Here is a 27,532-nt window from a genome sequence, read left to right as displayed (position 1 = left end):
TGTTAACCTAAGTTTTATATTGTCGATTATTCTTTTGACTTTGCCGGCGAGGCTCCCGATTCCCACACTATTGGACGAGAGAGAGGAGAAGAAGACTCTCTCTGTGGTGCAGGTTGTTATCGATGGCCTGGTATGGACCGTTTCGGCTGACGTAATCTCTTGCGCTTTAATGAGCTGGCGAAATATTTGTCACCGAATTTGCTCAGATCTACAAGGATTTCTCATTTTTCCCAATGCCGATCGCATAAATTATCGAACGTAATTGATTCGATTTGATTTTCGATTGGATTCGCATACTCCATTTGATCTCACGAATACGAATATGAGGATGTTCTAAAGGGTGTTTTTTTAGAGCTATAGAACTTTAAATTGCAATAAAACAACGATGGATTATTCGATTGACATGAATTTTATTTATCCGCAAGATAATCTTCTGGCATTACATTTTAAATATGATTTCTGGCATATGACCGCCACGGCTGGCTCGAATGTAGTCCAATCTGGACGTCCAATTTTCGATGACTTTTTCCAACATTCGTGGCCGTATATCGGCAATAACTCGGCGAATGTTGTCTTCCAAATGGTCAAGGGTTTGCGGCTTATCCGCATAGACCAATGACTTTTCATAGCCCCACAGAAAGTAGTCTAGCGGTGTTAAATCACAAGATCTTGGAGGCCAATTCACAGGTCCGAAATGTGAAATTAGGCGGTCACCAAACGTGTCTTTCAATGAATCGATTGTGGCACGAGCTGTGTGACATGTTGCGCCGTCTTGTTGGAACCACAGCTCCTGGACATCATGGTTGTTCAATTCAGGAATGAAAAAGTTAGTAATCATGGCTCTATACCGATCACCATTGACTGTAACGTTCTGGCCATCATCGTTTTTGAAGAAGTACGGACCAATGATTCCACCAATCCATAAAGCGCACCAAACAGTTAGTTTTTCTGGATGTAACGGTGTTTCGACATACACTTGAGGATAAGCTTCACTCCAAATGCGGCAGTTTTGTTTGTTGACGTAGCCATTCAACCAGAAGTGCGCTTCATGGCTAATGTACGTAGTGCGCGATACGTATTCCGCACAAAACCATTAATTTCGAAATAAAATTGCACTATTTGCAAGCTTTGTTCAGGCGTGAGTCTATTCATGATGAATTGCCAAACCAAACTGAGAATAAATCACTACTCGACAGCTGTTAAATCGGTCGCCATCTTGAACAGTAAAGCCAACTTAAAGTTATATACCTCGAAAAAAACACCCGTTAGCTTCATATCCAAGGGTGCGGAGTATCTTCATCTAGTATACTTTATTCTTGATCCTACTTCGATGTCCGTTATCATGCATCTCCATGATCTGATTTTGTTTACTTCTTTTATGCACTGGCTTATGTTTTGAGCATCCACGAAGTTTAATTTATCATATAAAGTTATCTACAACCAAAATTTCACTCCAGAAACCTCCATCTCTGGTGTATTCGAAGAAAACGTCTTCACCAAAAGGCAGAAATCAAGTCCTCAATTTTTTTCGATAGACGACTTGTACCAAAATTTCCCATTGCACAAACGCAGTAACGAAACATTACTATCAAAACCTCGTACGTATTCTCGCTATGAACCCCATAAATCTTCAATACAGTCCGATCCTCATACCTATGCAAAACCGCGGCACTCCTCTTTCATCTCTACACCACATAGAAAAGCCCGAGAGGTGGAATGCAACGGAATAATGAAAGGTGGATAGGTCAAGAAGGAAATCGTCGACAACGCGCCAAAAAGAAAACGACTAATTTCCACCGTTCCCGGTAGGAATGAGATGTTTCGCCAAGATGAAAAATTGCCAGGTGAAACAATAGCGTTCGATTGGAGATAAAAAGATTCAATACAAGATCTACCGATCTGTGTATCGCGACGACACTACCTGGTGTCTCAGTATCTCGTTATTTCCAAAGGCCGGCGACAATGAAACGGGGCGCGAGAAGAAGAAGAAGAAGAGACCGATATTATTATCTCATTTTCACGCTATCACTTTTCGTTTGGACAGTACGGGGAATTCAAATCGAAAAACTCTCAACTGGGCCCGGAATTATCTTGCTAAACGATCTTCGGACCGGTGTGGGGACCTCTTTTGTCGACGTGTTTCCTATCGGTGATGAGCTTTAAGGTAGACCCATAGACTCGGCAGTAAAATCTCACGGTGACAGAAAAATTGTGATAGGTCGGTATATATATGTCGTTAGGACAAATGGCATTGATTTTTAAACGAAGTATAAACTGAATTCATAAAAATAAAGAATCACTGCCAAATTGTATACACACATAAATAGTAAGACTTTTGAAGGAGTAGAATAAGTAGAAGAATTCCAAGCAACAGAAATATAGAAATAATAGAAGTTGAAATGAGATTATTAGTTCGAAGTAAGGACTTTTTGCTTGATTACATAACTTATGAACGTCTGAGCCTTCTGTGGTCTCAGAAAATGATACATATCAATTTAACCGACTGGTGTCTACAGTGGAATATATTAAGGATATTCAAGCTCCTGAATCAGGACCCTATGCCTTTAAGGCAGAAGCCCTTGATGTACAACGTACCTATTGTTTCATATCTGCCAATCCTGTAGGTTCTGCAAATCGGACATGTACAGCTGAACACATACAGTGCAAATGTCCAGAACTGGTCAACCTAAAAATCACACTTCTGGGCAAACCAATTCTAAATGCTCACGAAGTAATAGCCAACCCTCTCATGTTGTCAGATCTTCTTGGGAATTGTTAACCAGAGTATTCAAAAGAAGATTGCTTCTTTTTAGCAAATCTGATCTAAAAAGACCCGTGATTACATATGGTTCACTCTTAAGAATCTAAAGCTTAAGAAGTGTCCTAATGGACATTTCTGAACTTGAAAATGTGATCTAAAAAGACCCGTGGTTACATATGGTTCACTCTTAAGAATCTAAAGCTTAAGAAGTGTCCTAATGGACATTTCTGAACTTGAAGAATCAAACATAATTGAAAAATAAGATCAAAGAACGAGACATAGTAGCAGAAGCAGACTTCAGCAAGAAAGGATGAGAACACCATATGTGAAGAAGGACCAAGATCAAAATGGAAAGATCAAATCAAGATAGATTTGGGGATCAACTGAATGTTAAGGAAGTAGAGGCCAAATATGTATACGCTACAAAGTTTGGTGTAGTATATAGATCTGTGGGGTCCATATATCTTTGGACAAGGTAGATCTCCTGGCTTACTAGAACTACCTATAAGAACTGCAGTTTATCTAACCTTGTTTCTTATTGTAGATATATAATTATAGTCAACATAAAGCAATGAAATGTAAAATCTCAAATTTCTGTTTCAGATTCGCCGATGTCAGCCCGAAACTTCCCCCCCTCCTTCTGGAACAGTCAGCACTACAGCGGTGCCAGTGGGAGTAGTCACCACAGCAACACCGCCGACCTGTACTCAGAACATTACCATCAGGACGCCTGGTACCAATATAGTCAACACCATCGGGCCGTCCACGACTATCACCACCACAACATGGCCGCCCAATACGGGGGTCTTCTGCTGCCAGGCTCTAGGTTACACATGGGATCCCACGCTCCCTGCAAGGCGATGGACTGGCAACATCCCTCGATAGACTCACCTTACTCTTCCTATCCTACCATGTCAGGTGAGGGTCGTTTTGTTTTTTGTGAATTGGCAGCAAGTCCGAAGGGTTTGTCAGTTTTTTTTAGTTTGGCATTAGTGAAGAGGAATCTCAAATTCCCCATTTGAAAAAAAAAAGGTGTTGTTTCTTCAAGACAATGCGCTGTGTCACAAATCAATGAAAACAATAGCAAAATTGCATGAATTGGGCTTCGAATTGCTTCTGCATCCACTGTATTCGCCAGATCTGGCCCCCAGCGACTTTTTCCTGTTCTCAGACCTCAAAAGAATGCTCGCCGGAAAGAAATTTAGCGCCAATGAAGAAGTAATCGCCGAAACTGAGGCCTATTTTGAAGCGAAAGACAAATCGTACTACAAAAAGGGTATCGAAAAGTTAGAAGATCGCTAAAATTGCTGTATCGCCCACGAAGGCGAACTATGTTGAATAATAAAATCGAATTTTGCCAGAAAAATGTGTTTTACTATGGTAGACCAGGGACTTTTCTATTGTCCTATTATTTAGAACTAATACCGAAAATACGTTTAAAAACTGTTCTGTTGATTTAATTATTCGTATATAATATTTCCGAAGATGGTTACTTTTTAGCGATGACAGATTTAGCTTAATTTAATTGCCTAGTTTCTGGCGTTTTTCTCGAAATAGCAGTAGAGGAACAAGTTGTAGTGTTTTTAGTTTAAAATTCTCCTTTCGCAATCATCACCATTCTATTGATTTCTTTCACGCCTGGGGACGTAGTAAGGTTCGCCTTTTACTCACTCTACGATGATTTAGGTTTGGTTTAATCAGCATAGAAAGATTGCGTGTTTGCGGGAGAATAAGTTCAGCTGATATGGATTGACATCAGTCATGCAACTATAATTAATACTCTTCCTTTTATATTCAACATTTCCACTGCTTTCTGTTAACGGCGCTCGAATATGTCAAAACATACAGGCCACAAAGGTAGCTAACCCAACGAATTAGCATTTATATTAAAATCTTCATCACAGGACAAACATTTGAATTCTTGGAGTGATATTGGTCCACCGTGTAGTTGACGTGAAAGACCATAATCAATATGAGATATTAAAAGTTTCGCAACTGTTATAATGAACGTCTATATTTTGCCGTCGATCGATTTAATAAGAATGAGACATCTCGAGCAACGTATGTTTTAATCAATAATAAGTATTTCTCCGAGAATCCTTCAGCTGAATAATTGGCATCTTCAACGAGAGTCCAACCATGAGATTATTCGTAACGTTTCAGTTATTATGGTAATCGGGATCACTTTCCAACAGTGTTGTACAAAAAAGATCGCCTTTTTCCATCTTCTCCTATAAATTCTTCAGATGTCAGCGTTTGATTTGACTGGTGTAGAAGGAATGAGGCCATCAAAGTGCCGGTAGATGTTTTATAACATTATAGAGAGATAAAAAACCAAATAGAAACACCAGTAGAAATATTTATTACGCAGTCGGGAGATCAGATGGGTCTGTCCGATGGCCGTATAATAAATAAAATGACGAATAGACGAATTCAACAAAGGAATTTACCGACAGCTAATTGGGCCCATTCGGTTACCGAATCGCTTTTTGTTTCCGACATTTCCTTTTGTTCGATTACCGACTTGGCTCTCCTGATGCACGCGGCTACGCCCGTCTGCTCAACATCGGCAATGGTGTGCATCGATACAACCAGGAAATTGCTTATTCGATATTTAGAACTGTCTCGTTATTTTATTAAATTCAAGTGAGGAATTTAAACTATACCATTTTATATATATATATATATATAAAAAAAAACAGAAATTGGACAAAGAAATACAAAATAAGTGTCATCCCCTCAAATTTATTGTATCCCGTCATGGTACAGAGTGTTTTCAAATGAATTAAGGTATAAGAAAAATGATATATGAAAAAGACAAAAGAGGGAGAAAACACTTTTGACCGTTATGCAAATGTCTAGAATCTAGTTTTGAACTTACGTCTTGTCTGTCCTATGGATTTTATATTATAAGTTGTAAACTGTAGATTTACTTTCGTTTGAGGTGGAAACTTTTCATTGAATAATAACGATGTCTTTTATTTATTGATTTGAAGGAAAAATTCAGGTTATTAAGGAAAGATTATCAATAAGGGTGGCTCAAAATGCCTCTGTACCTCAGCCTGAGGGGAGTGCCCAGAATGTTTTGATAAAAGAACAAACAAAAACTTTAGAGAAAATAATTTTGTCGTTAAATTTCTTGTTATAGTTTATCCAAAGTCACTTGGAGGAACCAAGAATATTTTGGTTATACAAGATTTGTCCAAATTTCCAGAAATTCCTTTGGGACCAGTGAATTTACTTTGCCTAGTATAAGGAATATCCTTATACTATGGCCTAACAATAATTTAAAAGGAAGCCCGGTATTTAGCGGATCACTGTATCCACTTCAAAAGGACATCTGGCCAAATTTTCAAGTGACTTTTGATATACTATACGATTGAATTCATTTCAACCTGACGATTAAATAACAAATTCTCCACGAACCCCCTATGGTAGAGTTGAATAATTTATAACAAAAATTACACTTACTATCGTCCCATACTGAATCCAGAGAAAAGTATGTACAGGGTATTCTAAATTCGATGCTCACTGAAGAATCTTATGGGACACCCAATTTCTTTTTTCGAAATGATGAGATATCAGAAAGCAGAACATAGATATCTTGATTCGTTCTCGGGTTACAGTGGATTACAGAAAAATCAATGTTTCAAATATTTCGCTATATCTTGGTTTTTTGTCAGTAATGTTTTTGAAATAGATATATTAGATACCTACTTGTGTTCAATTGAAGAATAAACACAAAATGAATTAAATCTCGAAATAAATGAAAAATATTTATGTACCTATTAGGTGTCGCATCAAAAAAATGAAGTCGAAAAACTCAATATCTTTTGTGAAACGCATGATATTTTCGAAAAACCAGTAACGGGAAGCTTTTCGCCAAATCTGCGACTAAAAATCTCTTGAAAAATATAGGTTGTCCCATATAAAAAACGCCAATTCTGCTCTATATCTCTGAAACAGTAATTGATTTCTATGATCAGTCATGAGTATCATATAAATCATAAAAATTTCCGAAAGATTTTTCGAATATACCGAAATAAAACCAAGATATAGCGAAATATTTGAAAAAGTAATTTTTAGAAGCGCCCTCCCTGTAACTCTAGAACGAATCAAGACATCTACAATCGGCTTTCTGATACTTTATTATTTCGAAAAAAGATATCTGGGCGGTTCTTGAATTTTTTTCTCCAAGTCTTATACGCTCTATTAGTGATGACGTCACACACCGCCATTTTAGTTCTTCTGTCAGTGTTCGGAATTCAAACAAGCAAATTGTCATTCGAACTAGTACGTTTGGCTTATTTTGATAAATAAAATTATTTAAGGAACGATTTTACTATTAATTGATAGACAGAAGGCACAAGATTAATGCCAGTAAGTTCGAACTTGAAGTTCAACTAATAAACACGGCTTTTTACAAAATCTGGGACAGGATTCAATCTTACTGGTATCAACCTCGTTCCTTCTGTCTATCAATTAACACTGAAATCGTTGCTCAAATACTCTTATTTATGAAAATAAGCCAATTCCTTCAACGACACCGTACTAATTTGAATGACAATTTATTTGTTTGGATTCCGAACACTGACAGGAGAACCAAAAATGGCGGTGTGTGACGTCACACTAATAGAGCGTATAGTCCTCGAGATGCATCGAATTTGGGACACCCTGTATACCTATGAAACTCCAGCACGTCTTCCCCGTCCTTCTCGGGCGATTTTAATCAAATCCCAATCTCAACCACCAGTCACCACCGTCGTCCGACCGGGGGGGCAGGGCAGGGCAGGCCTCCCAAACGGAATCCCAAAAAGGAGGATAAAAATGCGCAACCCCGCGAATGGCAGAGACGTCGTCGTCGTATAGATGGCAGGCCGAGCGTGCAATTATTACGGATAGCGTCAAGAGAGCGGGTCGGGCCGCCCGTAAGAAATCAATAACCCGTTTGACCATTGTCGGCCAATGGAAGCGGCCCTGGTGCCCCCTTCCCTCCCGGCGCGGCATCTTCCGACGCCGCTCGCTCTAATTGTCATTCCGTCCCCTCGACGTCTCTCTCGCCTCCTCTTCAATATGGCAGCAGCCGGCTGTCATATCGGTCATACCGACGAGCCACGGACAGATTTTCGGTCGTGGGAATCGTCTGATCGATGGCCTTCTTTAAAATTTTGGGGTGCCCCAGGGCGCTGTTCTAGGTCCGATTTTATTCGTCGTTTTGTGATTGACCGGAGGAAACCTAGGACAAAGTAGTCCCTGTTAAGAGTAGATCACATAGGTGACACTTATAGCTCAGAATTCAATTTAGGTACCTATTGGGCACATCAAATTTATAGTTTCATCCATTTGGTGAGCTTTATTACGGTGGAAATTATTCAGTTCCTATCGAATTCCCATAATTACATTTACATTTTCTAATAAATTTACATAATGTTTATTTTAATTTGAAATCGTATATTTCTTTCGAATTCAGAACAATCTTTCTGGATTAATTTTAATCCCACCGCATTCTGTGATCGACAGTCTATCAAAATGACGTCAACCTACATATATTTTGCAACTTTAAATAATTTTGTCTCTAAAAATTTACTTTTGCCAAGTTGGTTAAAACTTCTCTGGTTTCTGGAATTCAAAATGTAGGAGGTGATTGTGTATGAAAAAATTTAAGACAATTTTCTATATAACATATTATATTATTTAAGTTTATTTGCAGTTTTGGAACGAATAAACTTATTATTATTATTATTATTATATCTTCACAAATGCTTCATATTCCGAGATACGGGGCGCAAAAGTCTTTCTTAAAAACTGACTATTTATTTATTACTCTCAAGTTTATGAAAGATAAAAATGGTACGCCACTGAGATTTTTCAAACTGAAAATCATTTTTGAATTACTCATTCAATTTATGACAAAATTCTCTCAAGACTTTGTTCGTATGAACCGCCGTTCATGCAGAGGAATAAAACATCTTAACTTCAATTAATTCTTGTTGAGAACTATCTAATAGGTAATTTATTAAAAAAAATGAAAAATACACGTTATTATTTTTTTTCATAAAATCCCCAATAGTAAATAGTCAGAAGCGTTTGCGAAGAAAAGTTATATAGCAAGCTGTCATTATTTTTTTCATGCAGAAACATTCCCTGAAGTGTGACACCCTGTATAGTCTAGTCAATTTTTTTCGCGAAAATCGGTTCAATCGCCTTTGAATTGTAAAAGGTGTAACGAGACTGGCTTAAATCCAATAAATGACAAGAGTGATTTTGATAAATTGAGATAAAAATCTTACCAGAAATGTAAAATGTTTCAAATTGGAATTCTGAAATCCTTGATCTTCACTATTCATCTAAACTTGTATTTTCTCGAGATATTAATTTTGTTTTTCTTTATTTCCAGGTTTGGAAGCCCAGGTCCAAGATTCGTCGAAGGAGATCTACTGGTTCTGAGACGCGCTGTATAAACAATAAAAACGAAAGTGACACAAGTGATTTTAAAGTGTAATATGTAAAAAGTACAAACTGTTAATATTTAATTGTGAGATGGACATTTCGAGAAATGACGAGTAATTTATAAACGTATATCTATAATGGATGAATGTTCCTCCAACCGAAAACAGATTATGTAATATAACGACTAATGATGATAATTCAAGTATTAAATATTGAATATTATTAAATTGTATTATTTTTTTCATGAACTTACTTGAGCAACAATCGCCTCTGATAAGGCTATGGGTTTTGGCAATTTTTGAAGGAGTTTTGAGTTAATTGAAAAAATAAGGACAATAAGTAACTGATCTGTTATATGAATTCTAAAGTAGAAAGTGGTGTTATCTGGAGTAATTGAAACTGCAGAAAACCTACTCCCAAAAGACACATTTTTGGCGAACATCTTGAACATTGGTCCTTATCAAGTATAAGTCGAATAAAATTGCGATAACACCTTGTTTCAGGGTAAATATACAAATTTAAACCTAATAAAGGTAAGAATAGGCACGAAGCGAGAGTGAGATTCGGAAAGAGGCACCAATGAGGCAAAATATTATAAGGGCCAAGGGGTTGAAAGATCACGACTGAAATTAAACTTGATCTCAAAATGCAAATTTTGCTTGTACTACCGAAAAGAAACCAGCTATAAAACCTACTTTCAAAGGTCATTTTATTGTCAAACCTGTTGACAATGTTACCAATGCCAAAAATAAGTCAGATATAAATTTCTATAACACCCTGTTCAAGGTTAAATAAAGAAATTCAATCGTAATAAAGGTATTAAAATAGGCACAACAGTGAGACTTGGAAAAAGGCACCAATAAGGCACAATATTTGAAGGAGTTGGACAGAATCAAGTCCTACCTTGATATTTTGCTTATCCTGAAAATTGGGAAATAATCTTTGTCAGGAAAATAGACCATATTTCATTTAATTCCTTATGAAGGCTTGAGAATAGGTATCAGGCAAGGCCAGTGAGACTTTAAAATAGGCATGGAAAAAGGCATACCGTGATGAAGAGGCTACAATAAAACCTACTTTCAAAAGAGAAAGTGTCAATTTAAAAAATAAATCAGATAGAAATTGTAAAATCATCCAGTTTTAGTGACAAAATAGTACGTGTTTTGTTAAATTGAGACCTAATAGATAGCTCAAGCATATTTAATTTTCAGGTAGTTTCGATCAAATTTGGAAATATGCGCGAAAAATGCATAATGTGAGTTTTGAAGGGGTATTAATCCATAATAATTATTGGGATTCCAGCTCAAGCCAAGAAAAGTTTTTTTTTTAATTTTATGCCTGATAAAGACACGAAAATTGGCACGATCAGCTACACTTGGAAATACATAGGCATAATGCGTAGGGATTCATCAAGCCAAGTAGCTTGACATTTTAACCAACTACCTGGAGGTTTCTCAATATTAAGACACTTTATTTTTTTTTATTTTTTCATTTTGTTATAATTCATAGTGATTTAATTTATGTTTCTATTTCAAAAAAGTTGTTATTTTCGGTTCTTTTATACAATAAGTTTAATAAAAAAAAGTTTTTTTGAAAGTTTCCTTTTCATTTCATCATTTTTTTTATAGATGTGACACTATACAATAAAACTGCTAAAAATGAAGTAGCTTGATATGATTCAAGTACTTGCTAAATAAATACTTGACTTGACTTGAGATTGAAAAACTACTACTAGACTTGAAATCAAGTCAAGAAGCTCAAGCCAAGTAGCTTAAAATTCAAGCCAAGCCGTGAATCCCCAATAATGCGATAAGGCGTTAAAAGACCACTTCTAAAAAAGCCCAGAACCTTTCTTCACAACCGCAGTATCAGACCAAACCGAGGCTAAGATTGCACTCCCAACCCTTTTACCACCCGCGTAATACACAAGGAGGTCTAATAACCCGTTCCTGGCCAATAATAAAGCTGACGCTATCGATTAGTCCCTCTCTGAATCGCGCAATTAATTTCAATACTTCATCATCGAGCGTTGGCGTAATTAAACTCGGCAACTGCGAAGAAGGCGCTGCGAACTTTCCAAGTCTCTGTATAAGACAAGTCTCCGGAACACTTCCGATTAAATTAACTGGAGTGGATGATCTTCCCCATGAAAATTTTGCGGGGTTCATTAACGGGGATGTTGGTGGCTTGGGCATATATACGGGATGGCCTAAGTTTAATTCCCGGCGTTTTTAACTACTTTTTTTTTAACTTTTTTGGGCGAAGAATGCAGACTACACACTTAGTAGATACTAAACGTACAGTAGTTCAAATGATGGGGTCTATTGGCTGAAAAGTAACCTTTCAAAACTGAGATAAGCTTGATCTTTTGTTCTTTACTATGCTAGCTAAACAACAGCCAACAAGATCTTCTACCAAAACTGATAACGTCCATGAGAACCTTGGCTGCTATCAGATCGTAAAGATTTAAAAACTGGCTTGCTCTGAAGAGTGCTTTTTAGGCTGACCAGTTCTGCCCAATTGCACAATATGTGTTCAGCAGATTACATGTCCGAATAACAGAGCTGCAATCTGTTGATTGACGCAAGTGGCACATAAGATATACTTGCATCCACAGTGTAGTCTCGAAAAGAGTGAGTCGAAGCTAAGTTCGTTGCATCTTTATAAGCTCTTTCAATGTAGGACAGAAGAAATCCCACAAATCTTTTCACTTGGAAAATTTCTGGCGCAGAAGGACCTCTTATATCTGAGCTCTCATTGGTGTATCTACTGCTACCTTCTATTGTTCTTTTCCAAATACAAGAAAAGATTAAGGTGATACTGGTGTAACCCTTAATGCCATTGTAGCAAATTCAACGGCTTGCTCATTGCCTTTAACACCTCTTTACCCTGGAACCCATAACAAAGTCATTTTTGTTCTCCTTATCGAGATGTTGTTTATGCCCTCCCAGGCCAGAGAAGAACTGTAGTTGTATGTTTCCAAGTTCTTTAGCATGACTGTCCTTTGTAATCTGCATATATTTGCCCCTTTGAGGGTCCTTAGACCACGTGAATGCACATACAGACAGCCAGAGTTTCTTCTTGCAAAATAAGGGTTCCTGAGAAGACTCAATTATAAGTCATATACCTTTATGGCCAATGTCTCTTTCTAATTTAGATCTATCTGGGTACTAAATGGATAACGCAGGTAATGTGACCCTGAATATTTTTTGTAATAACTTTTATTTTTGTATTAAAGACGTTTGGTGAATTATTTCGAGGCATTTTGAATTGATCAAATTATTAGGTAATATTGAATTATGTAATTAACGAATATCTGATCAAAAACTAATCAAATTTCATATGAAAATCATAGAATTTTTTCGATTTGGGGCCGACCAGCTTTTTTCTCTATCCAAAACTCAAATAACTACTTTGACCCTTTTATATACTGCGTGAAGAGATTTGTTCATCCAACATAATTTTTTAGAACTTACCTACTAGCTTCAAGATATTCTGAAAGTGTCAACTTGTGACAAAGAAAAAAAAATAAACCATAATATAGAATTTGCGTGGTTATTGCATTCGATAAGAAAGATTGAAAAAATATTCTCGTTGGAGAATTACTATCGAAAACAATCACCTAATGGAGGGTTTTTCAATAGCAATGATACAATCTGAAATGGTTATGCTGGCAACTTTGTGTATTACTTTTTGAAATTTCTTATGTTATTTGTGTTCAGTAAGTTATGTTATTTGATCATGAAAAGAAACACGCATCAAGAACCTTTAGAAATTGTTCTATAAAATTATTGGTCATTTCGAGAGAAATTCAAGAATTTACGAAAGACATTTTTCGGTTAATCTTCTCACAATTCGTTGTATTGCAGACAAATTTGAAAGTGAATTTTCTTGACATGTTACAAGGGTACTAGTACCAAGTAGTTGGCCGTACTTGGTACCTACCACTTTGAAATTTCTCTGAAATACGATGAATAGTGAATCGATTAACTGCAGAATAATGTCATCCATAAATTCTTCTTAAATTTTTCTCAGTATCTACAAATGAGCACTGATTTTGATAAAACAATTTCCAAACATTGTTGAAGTGTTTCTTTTCATGATAGAAATATGCAGATTCGGCTTCTGATTGAATTTGTTCAATGCAGAACTACACGTGAAATCCATTAGTGTTCACACTATGTGAATCGGTCTTCTGCAACTATTCCCTGGTAGATCAAGCATCTGAACCCGATTCGAATTTATAAGATTTATTGCACATATTTCCGAAAATATATTCTTTTTTTATCGTCTGAATCTATCGTGTAAATAAACATTCGAAGTTGTCGTCTCGTATTTCGACTTTTGGGTGTGAATATACAAGCTCTGCATATTTCCCTCAATGATTGATCAGTTCCTCCAATGTCGAACAATATTCGAAATTGAGCTTCCAATAAAAAGCGACTTATGAAATTAAAAAAGCTACTGTTTAGCGAACCTATAGTTATTTATATAATAAAATAGTGGAAACTAGAATAACTAATTTTTAATATCAATTTAATATATTTCCATCAACTATCAAAGACAATTGACTACTGGAGAAATCGGTTGCTCTATTAACAGAGCTACATAAAAGCTATTAGATTGAAATTTAGTACAAAAATCACCATTAATCTTTCCAGCTAGAGAATTTTGAAGGCAAAAAAACGAGGAATCAATTTTGAAATATTCATATCTGCAGAAATTGACTGGTACACAAAATGAGGAAATTCCAAATGTGTAATATCATGATTCTGCTACATACAATATTTTTCACTGCTAAATCCTTGCTGTTAGTTTTTCTGAATATCTTCCTACTAGCACGTAGTTCCAAGTTCGATTTCAGAGTTTTTTTTCATTTTATAAGTCGAATTTTATTGAAATCTTAATGAATTTGGAATATTCTTCGATATAGAAGGAAATAAATAAACCTTAGTGTACAGGGTGGGCAAATTTAGATGTTTTAGCACTACAACTTTTAAACCAGATGAGATAGACAAAATCTGATACCCCATTCTCGGCGTGTTGTTATATATTTTTGAAATCAGGAAAAATTAAGCTTTCAGAAAATGGCACAAAAATCTAGTGTTACCCTTTGAAGAAAACATAACTTTTGGTCATAGCTTCGTAATTAAAAACCATTTTGAAAATACGAGCACGCCACTAGATTCTACGTAAAAAAGTGCCTGTATAAAGTTTTAATTTCAGAGCTCTATAATCAGTATTAGCGGAGATATAAATGTTTTTCGATATCGCCATTTTTCCAATTTTCGCTTATAACTCGAAAACAAAAGAAGGTGGCCAAAAATGAATATTACCCTTGTTAGTTTCTCAGAGAAGAGACCGAGAATGGGGTATCAGATTTTGTCTATCTCCTCTGGTTTAAAAGTTGTAGTGCTAAAACATCGAAATTTGCCAACCCCGTACAATTTTGAATGTTTTTGAATTCCATAAATTCCAAAACGTGGAACTTACAGGGTAGGTTAATTTTTTTCCTCAAAGGATTCCAGGGCCTCCTTATCGAAAATAATAACCCAGAGTCGTATACATGAATCAGAAAAGCTCGAAACATCGATCGTTTCGAAGGGGCCTTTATTTTCCAGAATGGAATGAGCAAACCCTAGTTCCCTTCCTGGATAGAGGAACGAAGGGAGCGAAAGTCGAGTTATGTAACACAAGATATAAACGTTTCCACAGGTTGATTGATGTTCCTCGTGTGAACGCCTACACGTTCGGTACATGTTGCAACATCCCATCAACCCCGAAATTTCGGGCTCTCTTTCAGCTCATCTTCAAGTGTAGAACATCTGCGATCGAGCGATTCCGAAATCCTTACAGACCGAAAGGTATAATCATTATTGCCTTCAACAGGATGGACAGAGGTCCTCATTCACACATATGCTCGGAGTCCCTTAATTGGTTTTATGGGAAATATGGTAATTAAGACCTATACGTCAATTTGTTTCGGAAACTGAATTCAAGCGAGCCAAGATTTATGGCGGGTTGTCTATTTGAATATCGACCGGTATGAGGAAGTCGAATTGGATTGAAGTTCTTGGATTTCAACACTTTTGCGGTCTTTCTGTTTTGGTATTTCCGATGACAAAGGATTTTTTTCAGTTGGTCATTAGCGATCGAGGCTTTTCAATAACTCAAACTCTTTTATATTGTTTGGAAAACTCGTGAGAATTAGTGGTTCCTATTTATATCGTTTATTATCTTCAAATTTTCAATCTCAGATGCAGTTTTAGGTAAGTAGCGATTTAAAAAGTTGATTAATTGAATTCTAAACAATTTCTAAACGCTGTTGAAGCTTGTATCTTTCCATGACCAAATGGCATAACTTACTGAACCCAAATGACATAAAAATTGTCAAAAAATAATGCACAGTGTATCATTTCTGTTTGAAAACCCTTTATGTGTATCAAACACTCTTTTTGATTCAATCTGCATCATAATTTCAAAAACAATCTGGTGATAGTATATTCAAAACAAGTAATAGAATGGGCTTCTATTCCAACACGAATGTGAAATTCGAAAACTAGCGATAAAGGAGCGAGTTTTGGAACGCATGAGTGTTGGAATTGCCTTCTGAAAAGAGAATTAGACGATATTTTCTCTGTTTCAGTCAAGTTTTGCGAAATATTGTCGAAATTCAATGAAAAATTCAGATTATACATCCTAGTGACTTTTGTACTTTATCTTGGCAATTGGTGTGAATGTTACGAAAATTGACAGATTACGGAATTTGGCTATGAATCGTACGTTTAAAATTCTGAAATAATTTACAAATACGCATTAAATTCGTGATTTATGTCTGATGAAATCAATTTAACACCACCAGAATTAAGAGAAATTGCGAATAATGTTGCAAATCATTTCACTATATCCAAATTATATTATATTGACAATTATTGACGTTTGTTGAAATTTAAAAGGATTGGAAGACAGTATAGACAACCAGAAGACGAAAAATATAACTGAAAACGATGCTGTAATGAGTTCATTACAGCACTGTTTTTAGAACTGTAATGAAATCATGACGATTCTGAAATAGAGAAATGAATATCATATCAGGATAATATAGTTTTTTACTGATATTGATCTTATTTGACAGTTAACATAGTTCATAATTTCTCAAAAATTTCCAAGTAAGTCTAGGATGCTGAATCACTAGGTACCAGAAAAATACAGACTTTATCGTATTGTAGAGAAGATGAAAAGTAAATGCTATATCGGGATGGAACAGCTTCGTATTAAAAAATAGGACTTGTTTTGTTACCTTCTTCTTCTTCTTATTAGTGTGCGTTCTCCGTCAATGAAGGTTAGATATCACCATGGCATATTCCTTTCTGCTTTCGGCGATTCTTATGAGTTTTTCGAAATTTAGAACAGTCCACTGTCGTATATTTCTCAACCATGACAGTTTTTTTCTTCCTGTTAGAAACCTTTAAAACAAAACATGTATTAATCTTAAGGTTTTACATGCCCATTGATTCATATAATTTGGGTTCAAATGAAGATAATAAACATTTGAATTTACTCAACTCTTTGATTTTTTACCAAATTTCATACAACTAGCTCTTATGAATTCCAAAAGTTTTGGAAAGCTACCTACTCATTCTCTTTTATATTCGATTTTTGGATTTAACACCTCTCTATCATTGAAAATAAGACAAGTTATTTCTATTGAAATTCGCGAAATTGCTCTAAATTGAATTTTATGTATGAGTAGGAGTGGGAATGATGTTCAGAAGTTATCAAGGATTCATATTCAGGTAAATAATCATTCTGTACACGGCTATTCCAATAATTGACCCAAATGGTAAGCCCGATGAATGCCATAGGGAAGATTACGATGCTTGAAATTTAATTAATTACAGTTCGAGATATGTAGAGGAATGGCAAATATGTTGATAGGTTGGTTATGTTTAGACTGGAGGTATTAAATCCGATGTTCCCTACTTAGCTGGCTTACTCTACCTAATCGACCCAAAACCGGGACTGATATGGCTTATATAATCGATACAAATTGTGACATAACAGGATTATAAAACGGAAGAATTGGGATGTATTCTTTGAATTTAAAAAATTAAGGATTAACCAATGAACTGAATGTGTATCCAACTTATGTTTACTGGATGAAAAATTGAAAAGATGACATCCTATTTTCGATCATTAATGAGGTATTTAGCTTCTTTGGAATCTCAAAAATTTTTATTTATAATTAACAGTTTGATTGGAGTTGGTTTATCTACTGTGGGAACACAGTGAATTTTAACGCGCCATATTTTAAAACCCTTTTAGAAATTAGATTCGAAACTTCAAATGATCCCTTTTCTTTCATTGAGAAACTTTAGAAGGATTGTGATTTTAACCATGGGCGCCCGCAGAAATTTTTCTCAGGGGGGCAAAATGAAAATTATTGAAAAACGATAAGGCGTCCATGATTGCCATTGAAAACCGGAAAATTGTTGTGAATCCATCACTTTCCTTTTTTCTTTGCCTTTGGATTGAGAAAGTTATATTGAGGGTGTTGTGTTGAAAAATGAGGCAATCAAAATCTCAGGGGGGCCAGGAAACTGACTTTATGGCATAAGAATTGAACCATAATGTTGGTTTTGACAACATGAATAAAATATAAAAGTTTTTCCACAAAAATTCGAGCATTTGCCATGGTATTTTGCCGGTATAAAACACTCTTCTGAAATTTTCAATGATTCAGCAAAATAAAAGAAATAATTCGACACGGTATAAAATTTCACTCTTTTCATGTTGCCTCGTTCAAATTTCCATCGCCAAGTGTAAAACGAAACCTTGCACCACCGAAATTCAACAAAATCCCCTCACAAAACCGTTACCGATGATTTAAAAAGTAAACGCAATATTAAATAAGTCAAAGTGTTTGTTTCCGAACAACTGAACAATAACATTCGAAGTATATATTGTCTGGATGTGAAAACGTGGTTGGAGATAAATCGGGGTGTTCTAATTTATTGACACACTATTTTCAGCCTTAATGACATCTTGAACGTCCCCCGACGGTAAACAAGGATGCTGTTCCAGAACCCTGTTAGAAGAAAGGTGGGTATTTTTAATCCGCATATCTATTCTATGAAGGTACGTATAGATAACATTTGTATAGCAAGAATTACGACTTTTTTTTCATGGATATACCTACCTAGGTTCAACTCTTATTGAACAAACTTCACCCTTAGCAATTTTGAGTAATGAATTTGATACAACCTTGTCCCTATCACTCCCGGTCCAAAATAGGGATTAATTTCACGAAAAAAATTAATTAAATTCGGACAATCGAAAATTTGTTCGAGTTACATTGCTTAAAATGCGATTCTTGAACTAAAAACGAAAATGAGTAATCCCTAGTTTTCAAAAGAAGTATAACCTAAGCAAATTTCGCAATTGCAGAACAAAAAATTAGCTGCTAATAATCAACATAAAGTTTATACTGACAGGAGCAAGTGATATAAAGAAAAGAGGTAGAGATTGAGAAGAAAGCTAAAATATAAATAGTTTGAAACTTTCAATGATGTAGAACTGAAGGAGAAAAAGAGACTAGGCTAATAGAGAAAGATAAGACATGAAATAAAGGTGGAAACTGATGAAAAGTGGAATATGAAAATTGAAAAAAATAAGACAGAAAAATTTCATGAAAAATTTATTCTATAGGGGAAAATACAAGGGAAGAACCTGAAAGAAGACCAAGGGAGAAATATTTTGAGAAATCCAAAAATAAATAAAGAACTGATAAGTTTCACATCAATAAACTGAAGAATTTAAAATTAAGAGATTACCTACTATTATAAATGTATTGCCCTCATGGTCGACATAATATTCTAATATAACATTCTAACTATCATCTAAAAAATGTTTCGACTGCGATGTTGTCATATTCAAAAACAAGAAGTAGAAACATCGTTTCTCTAGTAATTATACTAACTGTCGACTTAGTACCTAGTTTGCATTTTTTTACACATAAGACAAATTGCTCACTCAAATAATACGTTTCTATTTTCAATAAAAAAATACAATTACGTTTAAGATATTCATTCAAACTTAATCTTTTTTCTTTCATAAAAAACTTTCTTAAAAAAACATAAACCAGAACAAGACGAAATCAGTATTGTTATTAAACGAAGACATATTCATAATGACGAACAATTTAAATGTGATGCGAGTTATTAAAAATGTAAACACGATTAATTAACGCCAGTTTAAGAAGCAGAAACATTCAACACGGTGTGTCGAGAGATCTTCCCTGCTGCTAAATCCTTTCAAAATTCACGAACCGTAGGAATAAAGATCGGATAGGTACTAACGATATACACTACTCGACAATAACGCTGGATAGAAGCAGAAATTCCTATCATATTAGGATTTCAAAGGTAACATAAAAGGCTTATCGAATTATTGTGTTATTCTTTGATAAAATGCGAGTTTTCGATCTGTTGTTCAATCTGTCTTTGCCCCAAATAACTATTAAATATATGAAAAAAAAATTATAGAGGAGGTCAGAGCATTTCAGAAATTTCAGGAAAAATTCCTAAAAACAAAAAATTTATCACAAACATCGTTGATCCAGGTTCCGTAATATTATCTGACAGTTAATGTCAGTATAACTGATTTTTATGAGACTCTGACAATCGCTGAAAAGTTGCATAAGGGTTGACGTCACTTTGACAGAAATTATGTTAGCGGCCCATCGGAGTACGTGGTGGAATTGCAATCGCTGCATTCGAAAGAAGGCGAAAATTATAATTTTTATATGAAATTCTGGGATTTTCAAATGCACTATAACCATTTTAAATTGTCATTTCTATTGGAAAACCCTTTATAAATGATGAAATTATAAAGGAACAAGGAGAATCTAGTAGCCGGCAAATTTAGTTGTAGTTCAATAAAAAATGTTTCAGTTAGAGTAAATAAGATGAGATCAGCAGAAATCATATCCAAACTGATAGAACACGTACTATAAAAGAAGAAGAAATAATTTGAGCCATTCACTAATAAAATCCAGATGAACTTTATTGATCGCCTAATTTCAAAATGATTCCCTACCTAAAGCTGATCCGAGGTGGAATTCTGAAAAATATAAACCAAATAAAGTAGGAAGCACCAGTTCTCACGAGTTCTACAACCAATATATGTAGAAGGGTTTAAGTTATTGAAAATCTCCGATCGATATTGACCAACCCAAAGGAAAAAAACCATAAAAGTCAGTGTTCGAGAGAATTTAAAATATCGCCTCAACGCAGTAGAGTATCAGCCGAACGAATCGATTTACAAGCATTCCTTCTACTGTCGGTGAGTTCTTAACCAAACTCAACCGATTGATTCTATCGTGATAAGACTCGAGTTTTATAGTGGACAGATTGTCTAGCCAGAATCGAGGAGAGCAAATTTATTTTCTTCGAATTTGTAGAATGATTTTTTTTATCTGTGGAAACTACTATCCAATTTTTGTAACTTGGCAACCAAAACAGAAAATTTCAACGAGAGTGTTAGTAAAGAGTTTTCCAATAAGAGGTTTCGTTTTGATGAGTCCGATATCTGCTCAGCTATCACTTCTGAAGCTGTTGTTTTTTGACAAGTGAAAACTGCGCAATTGCTAAGAATGGAAGAATACAAGCCTCAGGAACGCATTGAAATTCACTATAGAAATGGTGAAAATTTTGCAGTCATATTACTCAAAACTGAAGCACTTTTGGGTAGTTCTGAAGCACCTTTTCGGTCGGCAATAATTGAACTGGTAGAAAAATTTGAGTTGTTGGAACAAGTTAGTGATGTGAAGAATCAGAACCGTGTGCGTCGCTCGAAAATAACTGGGGTAATTGCTGCTGTAACCTGTAGTGTTGACGAAATCTTGTTCAAAAATCCAGGGGCGTCCATTCAAATCAGAATGCAAAATTTATATTCTGATACTGAGGTCCTTTTAATTTTTCTCGTTGAATGAATTGAGCCCATCAGATTTTGGGTGAAAAAGAGCCTTATACGATCTGATGGGCTGATGGACCCAATCGATACAACGAGAAAAATTACAAAAGACCTCAGTATCAAAATATGAATTTTTGCATCCTGGTCTGAATGAACGTTCCCGGATTTTTGAACAAAAAATGCTGCATAGTGCCCAAAAAGGGCCGAAAAAAAGATGGGTTTGCATTTGAAATTTCAAACTTGGGCCACATATCTCGTATAAGGCTCTTTTGGGCCCAAACAAAATCTGATGGGCCCATTCGATTCCTCGGGCGAAATTACTAAAGACCTCAGTATGAGCATTTCGATTTTTCACCTGTGCGCGAAATAAATTCACCGTTTCCAGACTTTTGAACCACCCGGTATATCATGTTTCAGGTGGAAATCATTTTATTCCAAATATGATACCATAAAAGAATCGCTTTAAGAACTACAGATCTTAGATAGTAATTGAAATTTTCGCTAAGCTCTCTTTCTCTCTAAAAAATTGTTCGATCGGATACCGATCTTGATACTTAATACACTATTTTCTCCCATTAAAACCGGACGTAAAAGCAAAATAAAACTACTACAACATTACGAACTAACATAAATAAAGGCGACATATTTTTACGTTTGTGAAAAAAAATTGTTAACCAGCGCGTCGCAATGTGCCTTGATATGGAATGGTGCAGTCCTATATCGAAAAAAATCGTTGCATCCTCTTGAATTTCCTTCCTGCTGCCTGCGATCTCCCGCCTCGAGATTTGACGAATTTAAAAGTGTAAATGAAAATGCATGTTTTTCGATAGCCGTCATATATTTCGATATTTTTTCGCTCGACGCGATCATTTATGACATTAATGGGGTACTGTATTTCCGTTCGGACAGGCACAGATAAATCACGATGTCTAAACACTTGGCTAAAACAATTGCTGGCTGAAAATAGCTCTGTGGGTCTCGCCCTACTGCATTACATGTGTCTCACCACGGTGCCACTGGATGCGGTACGGGGAATACGGAGAATCCGCTCAGGAGAAAAAGAATTCAATTCTTATTATATGGGTTGATGCAGCGAGGAAACGTCGACGTGTGTGGAAACCCTTAACTGATTATCCGGGAAGAAAATTCGGAGTTCCTAGGTTTTTTTCATTATTTATGGCTGATTGGACGAACATAATTAATTCTGGCTGAGAATTATGAATTCTTGAGATCAATTTCTGCCCAAAATTCGAAAAAGAATTCAATTCTTATTATATGGGTTGATGCAGCGAGAAAACGTCGACGTGTGTGGAAGCCCTTAACTGATTATCCGGGAAGAAAATTTAGGGTTCCTAGGTTTGTTTTATTTATTATCAGGTTTATGGCCGACTGGACGAACATAATTAATTCTGGCTAAGAATTATGAATTCTTGAGATCAATTTCTGCCCAAAATTCGAAAATTACTGGCATCGTATTGGAATTAAAGGCGCACTGGACAAATGTGCGAAACATATCAAATTTTATTTCTAATGATTCTTTCTTTCTCTTATCTTTAAAGATAATAGATTGTACCTAAACATAGAAAAAACGGTATTTATCAACTTTACCCCTCGAACTAAACTCAGCATGGAATCATTTCTGATAAAAATTAATAGTAAAAGTATACAGCAGGTTTCAGAAACTAAATTCTTGGGGGTATGGCTTGAGAACAACTTGGGATGGGAAAGCCATACTAGTACTGTATGTAAGAGCTTGGCATCTTCTTGCTATGCTTTGTATAGATTAAGGGAATTAACTAATGCGAATGTATTAATGACCTATTATTGTTCTCATTTTTATTCCAGAATAAAATATGGTATCATTTTCTGGGGATGTTCCTCTCTTAGTTTAAGAGTGTTTAAACTCCAAAAGCGAGCTGTACGCATAATAGCAGGTGTTCAAAGATATACTCCATGTAGGAACATATTTATTGAGTATAGATTGCTTACAGTACCCTGTATTTATATTTTGGAAACTCTTGTATTTGTTAAATCTAATTTGGATAAATTTCAGAGGAATAGCGATTATCATAAGTATTACACACGGCATTGTGAGAAATTTTGTATACCTAGGCATAATCTCAGTATTTGTGAACAGAATCCAGCTTACTTCGGTATATTACTATACAATAAGCTACCAAACTCCATTGGAGAACTGGAAAATATTTCTGCATTCAAAAAAAGCGTGAGAAATATGTTACTCGATAAATGTTATTATCATGTTAATGACTTCTTAAATGATAGTGAATTTAATTAATTGTGTACCACCTATGATATAATTGTTCAATGACTTGTCCTATATTGAATGTTCTCAATCTAAAGGATTAATAAAGATTACTTACTTACTTACTTACTTACTTACTTACTTACTTACTTCTAGTATGTAAGACTATGTAGATCAAGAAAATGCTTGGAGTTTGGCGATTAGTACATTATTTCAGAAATTATAGGTAAAAACCCGGAATTTTCGAACAAAAAATGGATGAATTTATCGAGGCTGAAATTTCTCCTGGACGTGAGCTACGCCCATGAAACCTCACTATGTTTTAGATCAGAACTAGATGTTCAAAAAACGTATTTGAGGGGTCTGTGACGAATACTTTAGGAGATATAACGATTTTTTATGGAAATTCAGTTTTTTTCATAATTTCGAGTTCGAATTTCTTCAAAACTGTGAGTTCTACACAAATTTTCATGGAGAGTTTATACCTTTCATTCTATCTCTCTTAAATAGTCTCATCTAAACACAGTGAAAAATTCCCTTGATAGGTACACTAACCGTGTCTCTTTCTGTATCCAATAGATTTCTGGAATTTCATTCGAACATATAAATTTGTTGTTTTACGTCCTATTAGAACTAGAATCTTCCCAACGACTGGTAGTTATCTAGCCCTGTTGAAAAACTGATAAACATCTTCGATTGGGTTCCGTAATTAATGATTTTGTCATACTAACAGGTGTTCTCTAATAATAAATTGGGAGCAAGAGAAGTTATCAATGTGGACTGAAACAATAGGGATAAAATGTAATTTAGATTATGAAACGGGAGGAAGATTTTCTCTACAGCAAACTTAAGGTTTTCGATTAATGCAAGATTAGGATTTCATTTCACGATTATGGTAATTTTGCATGGCAAACATTAGTAGTAGCGAATTATGTAAGAAATAACATAATTGAAATAATATGGTGGAAAATCTTCAATTAATTAATTAATCTGCAAAAATTGCTGTTCCATCCTGTTCTATTGTCGAGCGCCCACCTAATGTCTGTCAGACAAACGTCAACCTTTATTCTGCAACTTGACATTGTTTGACCCATAGGGCCAGTTGCACCATTTGCCTAAACATCGATTAAAAATTTAAACGTTGATTACTCTACATATTCTCTGAGGCGATTTCTTATTGTCTGAGTGCTAATTTGCACCCCATGAGTTTGCTCAAGCTGATTTTGAAGGAGGCGAGCGGTTGCAAACCGTTGTCTCAACGAAGAAACTTTCAAGTACGTTCTTGAATGACAGTTGTTACCCGTGGTCTACCCTGTCCTGGTCTTCGGCATTCATACCTGTCTCCCTGAATCGCTGCAACATTCTGGACACACTTATATGGGAAACTCCAAACCTTTCTGCAATTCTTGTGTATGTCCACCCTTCTTCTCGCAAAACTACCGCTTGGGCACATTCCTCTTGGGTCAAATTGCGTGTTTCGCGTTGCATAGCGATCGAGTGTAGAAAATCAAACGGAAGAAAAACTATTGATCACTAGAATTGATCGGGAACAACTGATTTCAGAATGGAGCCAATACATTCAAAATCTGATAATCTCATCTTTTTTTATTCCTGCTGGGAAAAAACATCTGTATTGAAGAAAAACGTTGAAAGTGGATAACATATGCATGCATAATTCTGATGAAAATAATTATCATTGAGAACACCTTCAGTTGTAGAATAAATTCGAGATTTCCATAATGTGCGTTAATTTTTTTGCGCAGTGTATTTGTAAACCCTTCTTCAAAGAAGATTTTGGACGTAACGGTATGAAGTGAAAATTTAACTTTGTTAGAATTTTTTTTTCTGGAACGATTCCAATCGTTAATTATCGAAAATTGGTGGCCTAGACCGACAAGAAGAAGAAGGCCAATATAGTTCGTCGTCGAGGATGACTTGGCCGAAGTGGGGCAGATGTCTCCTCGTGATCCTTCAAGTCTCGGACCGAAAGCCACAAAGCTATTATACGAAGGCATCGCGATTGCCGATGATTAAACAGAGGATAGATAACGTACCGGCCCCTTTCAGAAGGCCTCGGACTGTCAGCGGGCTCTCTTTTTATCTCCGCTCAGGAATTTTCGAGCGTGGTAAAGTTTTTGTTTCGAGATTGAGAAATCGGTATGGATTGTCTTTAGCCGATCCTCTCCTCTGCTATTCTTATTACTTCGTAATTGGTAGAGATGATTAATTTTCAAATTTCATTTGGGAACATTGCGATGCGTCGAGATGCAGTTGCTATTGTATTGTTTTAGGCAAGATTCAGCTTTCTTGATTACTCATAGTCGAGTCATTTTACCGACGACGCCTAAATTTGAACCAACATATTGAAATGGCTAAGCCGATTTTCCAAATGACAAGAATATGATCCTTACGAAAACCTAATAATTACATTATAATGAAGGGTGTTTTCTTTCGAGGTATATAACTTTAAGTTGGCATTACTGTTCAAGATGGCGACCGATTTAACAGCTGTTAAGTGATTTATTCTCAGTTTGGTTTGGCAATTCATCATGAATAGACTCACGTCTGAACAATGCTTGCAAATAGTGCAATTTCATTTCGAAAATAATGGTTCTGTGCGAAATACGTATCGCGCACTACGTCCTTATATATATATATATATATATATATAATAATATTTATTCACACATGTTACAAATTAATTATTACATTTGCGATGAAGCGCAATTCTGGTTGAATGGTTACGTCAACAAACAAAACTGCCGCATTTGGAGTGAAGCTAATCCTCAAGTGTATGTCGAAACACCGTTACATCCAGAAAAACTGACTGTTTGGTGCGCTTTATAAGCTTGTGTAATCATTGGTCCGTACTTCTTCAAAAACGATGATGGCCAGAACGTTACATTCAATGGTGATCGGTATAGAGCCATGATTACTAACTTTTTCATTCCTGAATTGAACAACCTTGATGTCAAGGAGCTGTGGTTCCAACAAGACGGCGCAACATGTCACACAGCTCGTGCCACAATCGATTTATTGAAAGACACGTTTGGTGATCGCCTAATTTCACGTTTTGGACCCGTGAATTAGCCTCCAAGATCTTGTGATTTAACACCGCTAGACTACTTTCTGTGGGGCTATGTAAAGTCATTGGTCTATGCGGATAAGCCACAAACCCTTGACCATTTGGAAGACAACATTCACCGTGTTATTGCCGATATACGGCCACAAATGTTGGAAAAAGTCATCAAGAATTGGACGTCCAGATTGGACTACATCCGAGCAAGCCGTGGCGGTCATATGCCAGAAATCATATTTAAAATGTAATGCCACAAGATTATCTTCCGGATAAATAAAACTCATGTCAATCGAATAATTCATCGTTGTTTTATTGCAAATTAAAGTTTTATAGCTCTAAAAAAAACAACCTTTATAAGAACTTGTCAGGAATGTGGACAATGCTTTATTTTTCTCACAAGTTTACTTTTGCTAACGTTTCGGAGGCGATTCGCTTCTTGTTTCAAATATTTCGCCATACAGGGTGTTTCCTAATTTAATGCCAACATTTATAGGGGTGATTTTAGGGCCCATTTTAAGAAAAAAACTTCATATGAACATATGTCCTAAACGTCTTACTTTTTGAGATACAGGGTACGCCAACGTATCCCTTTCCATACTCTGTATGAATTTTCATTGAATATAACTTTTTTCCAGACAAAAGCGACGTATTTCCGAAATATATTCAGGAATAAGCGTCCATAACGAGTGCAACGTTTTGTGGAAACGATAAATTCGCATCTTTGATCCAGCGTCCGGCCAGACGTCCGTATATATCCCCAAAACAGCGATCAACTTGTCGAATTTTATGCCGTCTCCTTTCTATCGGTGAAGTATCACGCACAAAAATAGATGCAATAATGGCATACCGCCGCATTCGAACACACAGACTTGATAGATTTACTTCAGTCATTGCAGCGTGGATCGTGATTGATAGAGGGGTATTTTTAAAACACTTAGTCGTTGGCCAAATGTAATTAATGTATACGTATTTTTTGCAACCTTTCTGGGAAGATGTCAACTATTCG

At 35.7% G+C, this 27,532-nt stretch overlaps 2 protein-coding genes across 3 annotated transcripts in view; one reads left to right on the top strand and one right to left on the bottom strand.

Moving 5' to 3' along the window:
• LOC123677915 (protein vestigial) overlaps window positions 1-9,438 on the top strand; it is a 39,467-nt gene extending 30,029 nt beyond the window's left edge. The window contains exons 4-5 of the mRNA XM_045614654.1: window positions 3,365-3,679; window positions 9,159-9,438. Of these exons, the coding sequence (XP_045470610.1) occupies window positions 3,365-3,679; window positions 9,159-9,208 (365 nt within the window). The 3' untranslated portion in view covers window positions 9,209-9,438. The remainder of the gene's footprint in view (window positions 1-3,364; window positions 3,680-9,158) is intronic.
• LOC123677916 (ABC transporter C family member 10-like) overlaps window positions 1-27,532 on the bottom strand; it is a 68,803-nt gene that overhangs the window by 33,515 nt on the left and 7,756 nt on the right. For both annotated transcript variants that reach the window (XR_006747154.1, XR_006747155.1), the window contains 2 exons: window positions 16,512-16,677; window positions 9,052-9,214 (listed from right to left, as the gene is read on the bottom strand). The gene's annotated coding sequence lies outside the window, so the exon portion shown is untranslated. The remainder of the gene's footprint in view (window positions 1-9,051; window positions 9,215-16,511; window positions 16,678-27,532) is intronic.

Source organism: Harmonia axyridis, chromosome 4, assembly GCF_914767665.1.
Source record: "Harmonia axyridis chromosome 4, icHarAxyr1.1, whole genome shotgun sequence".
NCBI classification, from domain to species: domain Eukaryota; kingdom Metazoa; phylum Arthropoda; class Insecta; order Coleoptera; family Coccinellidae; genus Harmonia; species Harmonia axyridis.
This window is presented reverse-complemented; position numbering and strand designations above follow the sequence as displayed.